This window comes from Olea europaea, chromosome 4 (assembly GCF_002742605.1).
Source record: "Olea europaea var. sylvestris chromosome 4, O_europaea_v1, whole genome shotgun sequence".
In the NCBI taxonomy this organism is placed as follows: domain Eukaryota; kingdom Viridiplantae; phylum Streptophyta; class Magnoliopsida; order Lamiales; family Oleaceae; genus Olea; species Olea europaea.
In genome coordinates, this window is record NC_036240.1 from 20,780,701 (window position 1) to 20,789,316 (window position 8,616).

The following is an 8,616-nucleotide window of genomic DNA, read 5'->3' on the forward strand; positions in this document are numbered from 1 at the left end:
TGCTGCTGGTCATCGTTTTGTCTTAGGGGGGTAACCGGGTAAGTATATTCTTCATTTTCCAACTGTATTTCTGTCGTTTTTCTTTTGTTAAGGCAAAATTTTTGTACCAAACAACATTGGTCTCTGTCAAGGATGAAATATATGTTTTCGTTTGCTTAGAGTAGGAAATTGTGAAAAGCATTTTGTATCTAGTTGGTTTGTCATAATATGTGCTAAAAATAATTGCTTATGTACTCCGATTGGAGAGCAATCGATGAGGTTGGTTGAGTTTCTAGGGCTTTGACCTTTTAGTTGTTGATTAAAAAAGCATTGTACAGTTGGAATTCCAACTTCCAACTTGAATCATGTGAATTTAGTTTCATATTATGCTTGTCTTGTTCTGTTAAGCAATCCGATTGGAAATGCTTGGTCAACTTACATTCTCTTGCCAGCAAATGGAGTTTCCATAGTCGAGTTTGGTTACACTACACCTACGGCAATAAATTCTGCTATTAGGGCATATTAGTTTAGAAATCTTTGTAATCGTAATATGGTTGAAATTAGAGTTAGTACATACATTTACGGTGTTCTACTGGGACATGACAGCTGAAAATTTTCTTTACGAGTCTTGGCTTGTCCAACTAACCATGTCCTTAATGCACAACAATAACATAATTTGTTGATTTGATATCCTATGAGGCATCTTAAGTTTGCATTTCTCTGAAATAACAAGTAATCATTGAGCCTAGAAGGAGTACTTCTCCAATATTTGCATTATCATGCTAGAGATTTGATTGAAAGTCATGTTATGAACTGATTTCTCTAAGCACCTAAGCCATGTGATTTATGTTGATTTGTTAAAAATCTAGTTTTTGCTTGTGAGTTTTTCTTTGATCAATCAGGAAGTTGGGGAAAGTTCAGAATTAGTTTTAGCTGGGGAAAGTTAAGCACCTAAGCCTTGTGTTTTCTATTTTTTTGGGATTTATGAGTAGATTCAAAATTAGTTTTAGCTACTTCAGAATCAGTTTTAACATCCTTGACTCAATCTTGTTCTTGATGCTTCTTTGGTTTTAACTTTTAACATCTTTTGGGATTTCGTTTTAAATTCAGAATCAGCTTTAACATTTCTCAACATACTATGCAAATTTCCATTTTAAATGTTAAGAATCTTGAGATTATCCCATTGACTAAAATGTTAAAAAAAAAAAATTAAATTACATTTAAATTAGTAGATTTAAAATATTAGATTATGTAAAAATAAATGTTTTAGTTAGAATATTTTGTAGAACAAATTCTAGGGCATGACCTTATTGTTTTATTCTTGTTCTCTTCTGTTTAAATTAGTAGATTTAAAATATTAGATTATGTAAAAATAAATGTTTTAGTTAGAATATTTTGTAGAACAAATTCTAGGGCATGACCTTATTGTTTTATTCTTGTTCTCTTCTGTTTAAATTAGTAGATTTAAAATATTAGATTATGTAAAAATTAATGTTTTGTACTTATCCTGCACTGTACTTAGTTGCCACTGGGTTAGTTGCCACTGGGTTTCTAATTTTGGCTGCTGAAATAAATTTCTGTGGAAGACAAAGTTTTATTATTCTTGTTGGCATCATTATAATGCCAACTATTTGGATGACCACTCCTTCATATGTATGTGCTACAAGAGTTTAGCTTCTCTTATCATATGTATGTACTCCCTTGTCTCTGATATTGTCTTGTACTGTCTGTGAAGATTAAGAAAAATAGTGTGGTGTTTCTCATGTGTTTCAAACTTGTCTTTATTGTTTGAATTATTTACTTGCAGAATTAAACAATGCAAGTGCAACTGTGATTTGATAACTCTCTTAATTGAGTTTTCATACCAGTCATCCCAATTTAAATTCAAGGCTATTCAACTATCTGCAGTCAAGAAAAATTGACAGAAACTAAGTTGTGACTTGCTGGCATTTCCCAGACTGCTTTTCAGATGCAGTGTCCGATGAATTAGTTATGTAGCTGCCACAAGTTTATTAATTTTCAAGTTTTTTGACAATGGATAACTGAATTAATTGTATTTGGGTGAACTTTTATTTGCATGGTTGTAACTTGTACGTCGTATTAAATATTAATTGTATTTTAGTTATTTGGATGACGTGTTGGGTTGGTTTTGTTTGAACATATTATGGACTATGGTAATAAATTAAATTTTGTTCAAACCGACCAACCCAACCCAACTCGACCGACACTTGATTGGGTTGGGTTGGGTTTTAATATTTTCGTGGGTTGGGTTAGGTTGGTTTTTTGTCAAACCGATCATGTTGGGTTGGGTTAGGTTAGGGTTGGGGTAAAAACCGACCCAACCTAACCCACGCCTACCCCTACTGACATATGCCAAAGGTTGGAAAGAAACAATTTACCCTTTTAAATTAAAAAATTACATTTGTAGTCCCATACTCTCAAAAATAAAGCACACAAGTCCTCGTGCTTCTAACAGACCTACGCTGGTTGGTATCAGCGCAAACGCTAACCCTCTCTCTTCCAAAACCCTCAAACGGGAAAAACCCGATTTCTCCTCTTCTCCATATTTGGTCCACAAATCGATCTGCGTAATCTTGAAGTAAGTTCTGTATCTTGAAATTCACTTTAACCTCTCTGTTAGTATCAGAGATCGTAAAACCCTTTTCAGTCATTTTGTAAAGATTTATTCTTTTTTAATTTTCGAACTAAAAAAAAAAAAAAAAAGCAAAGTAATTTGTATTTATTTGTTTCTTTATTGTAGGGAGAGAAATTGATGGCTTATAGGCGTAGTATCACAGCTCGAGGGAAGCTGCTTTATGAACAGAGGCAACGTTTTGTTCCTTCGGTTGCTTGTACTCATCGCGATGACGATGAGCGTAAAACCCTGAGCGACGTCCCCATTATAGGGAATCGAAATATAGGTAAAAAATTTCGAGGGCAGTTTTTCAGAACCGGAAATGATTTCAGCACTTTCAGTGCGTCGAGAAACTTGTTTCAAGACCGGAGATTTGTGATTCCAGTGGGTTATTGGCCAGTTTTGGGGAGATATATGTCGAGTGCGAGTGTTGGTGAAGGGGCAATGGATAATATTGAGATTATGAGCGACGTAGCGGAGGTGTTTGTGGAAAATACTGCTCAGGTGGCTGCACAGGCTGGGCCAATGGTCAATGAGGTGGCAATTGCAGCTGCAGACTCGTACTTTCCAGTGGCAGCGCTCCAGTACTTGACTGATTATGTCCATAGTATCAGCGGGGTTAACTGGTGAGGACCATTGTCCATGGTATCACCGTGTTTAATTTGTTTTCATTGTTTATGAATACTACTGTTTTGAAGAAATGATAATTTAAAAGTATGACTAATTGAAATACATTGTAAAATTTGGTGAGTAAATGTGCAAAATATAATTTGTTGGAATAGTTATTCTCTTTTCAGCCAGGCCTAGCATCCAATCCATAAGTGGTTTGTGTGTGCGTTTTAGAGATTTGATTGATTTTGGATATGCTTATGAGTAAATGAAAAATGAACAGGGGGCTATGCATGCCTGTTCCTTGTTGCATCCACACACTTGCATTAAAGTTTTGGTGTAACATTGGATACTGTTATCGTCTTCTAAATTGTATTAGTCTGCAATGGACAGCGACCATTTTAAGGTGCTCTGACAGATTGTGTTTGATGCAATAATTTGGTTCTTTGGTATATGCTCGGAATGTAGATTGAGTTGGTTGTGCTTTGTATTGTTTTTAAATACTTAAGGGTAGCTAAATTCATGGTCCTTTTTGAAATTTAATTTTGTTTAGGTGGGCATCAATTGTTTTGACAACTCTTTTGATTCGAAGCGTAACTCTTCCTCTTATGATAAATCAGCTGAAAGCCACTTCAAAATTTACTGTAAGGTTCTGCACATGCTTATTGCATTTTATGTATCTATTCGTGACATTAGTTGTCATATCTGTGTCCTTCCATCTTTTCCACAATATATTAAATTTGATCATTCCTGTAACTTCACTATCACATTGAACTTTCTATGTATTTTATAACCCTTGTTCTTGATTAAAACAAACAAATATATATAAATAACACCCCACCCCCACCCAAAAAATAAAAATAAAAATAAAAAATCTGCTATCCAGCTAGGTAGGGCTGAATTGTTGGAAAGGTGGGGAAACCAGCGTAGGGTAGGGTAGGGGGGCTGGGAATTGGGTGTGGGGCAGCTGCAGGGGTTGGTGGGGCAGGTTGCTATTTTCTCTTATCTTTCATTTTTTTTTTTTATAAAAAAATTCTCCTTACATTATTTAGTATACCTATTCTTCCAATCAAACGTTGTTTCACTTACCTTTATAACAATTTGCATGGAAACCCGTTGGCTAGGAACCAAGGGCTGGCATTGCAAACTTGACAGGTTAGGGACCTATTTGCTACAACAACCTTAGGTTGGAGACCCCACTGCAATTTTCCTGTATATGTTTGTGATTGCTTTTGTCATTTTGCAGAGTTTCTATACAATATTAGTTCTTGTCTCATGGTGTCAAAGCTGTAACACATGAACTTGCTTATAATATTGCTTAAAAATTTCTGAATACAAGCATGTTTTTAGTGACATGTACATCTTATGCAGCTTTTGAGGCCACGATTGGAGGAGATCAAAGAAGATATGCAAAATAGGGTACGTCCATTGGACTCATGTTTGTTATGGTATTAAGATTGTTGAAAAATGTTTCTAGAACTGGTTTTACGTTGTTTTTCTAGATCTTGTTTTCTAGAATGGCCAGTCATGACGTTATTTGACTTAGTTTTGTGATCTCCCCAAAAATAAAAATGTTGGACGACTTCTGTATTTAGACAGTGGATGTATATGATTCTTGACTACAGACATTACTTATGTTCCATATGCTTTGAAATGAGTTCTAGTCTATTGGTAATAATGTAAGAATTATGATAATTCCTGGAGTTTAAAAAACATGGGAAAAGATAAATTTAGTTTCCATTTCCGCCAGCCTTCCACAATTATCAGTAATCCTTATTTTTTCTATTGTCCTGCTTTGGACATTGTTTTGCAGGGCATGAGTCCCTCAGCTGTTGCTGAAGGTCAGGCACAGATGCAGGCACTATTCAAGGAGTATGCAACTTTTCCTTGTCAGTGATAAATACAGTCATCATGGTATCTCTATAGTTGGATATAGGGTCCAAATTCATTAAAATTAGAAAATAAATAAATAAATAAATAATTGCTTAGACGATTTGTTGGATTAGATCAGAACTCATTATTTTTGCTTATTGATATGTAACAACTGTTTATACGGAAAGCAGCTTATTTCATGATTTTGTGCTTCGTTTTTTTCTTTTAAATGATATCTTAATGTCCATAAATATTTGCATAATATATGTACATGTTTGTAATGTACATAGAAATTGTATAAATATATGTGTATGCTTTTTTTATTTATATATGTACTATTGTATGATTTTTTATTTTTTAAAATACCAGCTAAGATTAAGCTGGGCTTTTACCCCTCCACCTAAACCTAGTTTTGTGCATATCGCTATTAATAAATGTACTTATCTATGATTTTCTCTTAATTATATGAATATGCATCTTTGCACCTCTAAATTTTCTACATGAATTCTGCAGTTATATAATTCTGAATTTACGATCTAGGATGATATTCTATTCAGTAAAGGAATTTAGTTATTTTTTGGTAGAGAACTTGGGAAACAACAAAAAGCTTTATATGTAAATTTGAGCTTCATTTATAGATTGAGTAGAGCACTATATAGATTCTAGCTACAATCTAGAATGTAACTTCAAAAAGTTAGCTTGAGTTGAAGTTGAGCTTTGCATGGACTTCTGAAGATTGTTCAACTTATCCATTCCCCCCCTTTTCCTGAAAAAAATAAAAAATACCTTTTCTTGATCAAGGATATTTGAAGAGGTCAAGCTACAATCTATGATACTTCAACTTTCTGGGTGAATATTTTGAATGAACAATGTCGTTCCATTTATTTTATTTGGTGTTGCAGATATGGTGTTACACCATTTACACCGATGAAGGGACTTTTCATTCAAGGTCCAATCTTTATCAGTTTTTTCCTTGCTGTAAGACTGCGTTCCATGTTACTATACGTTGAAGAATTTTATTTACTCTTTCTCTATGTTTATCATCTCATCATTGTTTATTTGCAGATTACAAATATGGTGGAAAAGGTTCCTTCTTTTAAACATGGCGGAGCATTTTGGTTTACTGATTTAACAACTCCAGATAGCATGTATATCTTTCCAGTTTTGACGGCATTGACATTTTGGATAACAGTGGAGGTTAGCACCCTTTTCTGTATCTCTAATCACTTTTTATTTCTTTTATTTGTCTAGTTATGTTCAGTTTTACCTCTATGACTTATTTTGAGGATTATTGACGATTTGAGGTTTCATTGAGCTCCTTTTCTTCACTTATGGCTTTATTATATTTAATAAACGGATCCCTAATCATAGAAAATCCATAGCACTCAGGCTTCCTTAGTATGTCAAACTCCACTCTATGTTCTGTCAAGATTGAGGGAGTAACCAGTGGCTCTGCTACATGTTTTAAAGCTACATCTCCAGCAAAACTCTATTACATGATCATTTATTGGGTAGTTATAAATTTTTTATTAGGACATGTCATATAAAGTTGATTTTTACTGTGGTAGATACCTGGATATTGTTAATGTGAAGCGAAAAAATAAAATAATGACAGCTTATAGCTTTAAGTTGAATTCGGCATTTGGTACTATGTTTGATGTTTTGGTCTTGTAATGTTAAAACAAGTTGGAAGGAGCATTATTTCTCCAGTCACCCAATATACATTTTGATGTTGAGAGATTTGCAATTTTTTCTACTGGCTATAGATACATGTAATCTTGTAACACAATGAAGTTTCTTCTCACTCTCCAGTGCTCCTTAGGAGATTTATTATTGCGTCAAAACAAACACTGTTTTCCTAAAGAAAAACATGGTCCTATGTCAATTACTAACTGTTATCACTTTGATTAATCTATTACTATGGCATTAACTAGTCACATTATCTGTTTAGAAGGATGTACTTTCAGCATATTTGTTTTGTTTAGTATTTATTCTTTTTCAGTCTCAACTCCTATCCAACTTGACCTTTTGAATCCTAGCCGTACTTTATGTGATAATGCGACCCACTTGGATAAATTTCTTTACCTGTGAAGCATGTTCTCTTTTTAAATCCAACAATGGCTTGACCTGTGAGGTGCATATTGTGTCACTTAATAGATTTACACTGATAGTCTTTTCCTGAATCTTGTGTGAGGTCCAGCTAAATTATTCTTATGGATTTTGATTATCACTAGATTTTTCTCATGCATTAAAATAATTTTTTTATTCCTTTTAGATGTGGCTCACTGAATTTTTGTCCTGTTTGTTCTCTTCCCAGTGCAACGCCCAAGAAGGTCTAGAAGGAAATCCCGCTGCTAACACCATCAAGAATGTTTCAAGGGTCTTTGCTGCCCTATCAATTCCTTTTACTGCAGGTTTTCCCAAGGTACATGTTGCAGCATTTACTTCTACAAATGTTTGTGTTATATATAAAGTTTGTTTTTGCGCATTGAATGTACTCCTGTGCCAAGAGTAAATTCACAATCATGGTTTAAATTGCTTTTGCTTTGATTTTCTCTCATTCAGAATTTAGGATACTTCATTGTTGATTGTTCTTTACAAAAGGAAAATTGAGGAGGTTGCATTGCGAACTTTATTGAGATAGCAATATGAACTAATATCAATGTATAGAAGCATTCTTTTAACATAAGAAAAAAGATAAAACGATCATATTTGCTGCTGTGAAATGAGAAAAACTTGAAAGGATGATCAAGAATGCGGCTTAGTTCACTTTTGAATTGGCTAAGCTTAAGAATGATTTGAAGTAAATAATTATGTTATTGATCAAAATTAGAATTAAGTTACTTAGTTTGACATTCTAAGCTTCTGTTTGATGGCCATTATTGTATAAAAATGATGTTTTGAATAGTGCGTTTTTTGGATAATATGTGTTTAAAAAGTGGGGAAAAGTTTTGGGTTTACGTGCAAAATATTTTATTTTGTGAATGTATAGTTGAAAATAAGTATGAGAAATAAATTGTTTTGTTTTAAAGGGGGTCAAACAGGGGCCAAGATACGAGTTGGTATCAAACCGAGTATTTTATACTTAAAAGTACAAAAAAGGTAACTTATCTAAACATGTTTGGAAACAAAATATTGTTTAGACTTTTAACGTATTTTAAAGCTCAGCCAAGCATGCTCATGATCTGGATGCTCTGCTAGATGGTTTTGAAGAGAAATATTACTTTTAGGATCTTGCCATGTTATTTCTAGGGATCTAGGGGAAACTTTTATCCGTCAAGCATGCCTGATAGAAGATTTCCTTACCTTTTTTATGTTGCACCAAGGACTACAACGCACCATAGTCCCACATGTTGATCAATAGCCATTGGTTGGGAATACTTCTTAATGGAATTTGTGTAAATGTTTAGTTACATCAATTATCTATGATTTTTACAGGCTATATTCTGTTATTGGATTACCTCAAACCTGTTCTCGCTCACATATGGATTAGGTTTGTCCTGACAACTCAGTTACTAAGA

General features: G+C 33.8%; 1 protein-coding gene across 1 annotated transcript in view; it reads left to right on the forward strand.

The window, feature by feature from the left end:
- The first annotated feature begins 2,496 nt into the window (after positions 1 to 2,496).
- LOC111393996 (mitochondrial inner membrane protein OXA1-like) overlaps positions 2,497 to 8,616 on the forward strand; it is a 6,871-nt gene continuing 751 nt past the window's right edge. Inside the window, exons 1-9 of the mRNA XM_023019788.1 lie at positions 2,497 to 2,578; positions 2,741 to 3,240; positions 3,777 to 3,867; positions 4,595 to 4,642; positions 5,037 to 5,095; positions 5,998 to 6,073; positions 6,161 to 6,292; positions 7,413 to 7,520; positions 8,534 to 8,588. Coding sequence (XP_022875556.1) covers positions 2,753 to 3,240; positions 3,777 to 3,867; positions 4,595 to 4,642; positions 5,037 to 5,095; positions 5,998 to 6,073; positions 6,161 to 6,292; positions 7,413 to 7,520; positions 8,534 to 8,588 — 1,057 coding nt within the window. The 5' untranslated portion in view covers positions 2,497 to 2,578; positions 2,741 to 2,752. The remainder of the gene's footprint in view (positions 2,579 to 2,740; positions 3,241 to 3,776; positions 3,868 to 4,594; positions 4,643 to 5,036; positions 5,096 to 5,997; positions 6,074 to 6,160; positions 6,293 to 7,412; positions 7,521 to 8,533; positions 8,589 to 8,616) is intronic.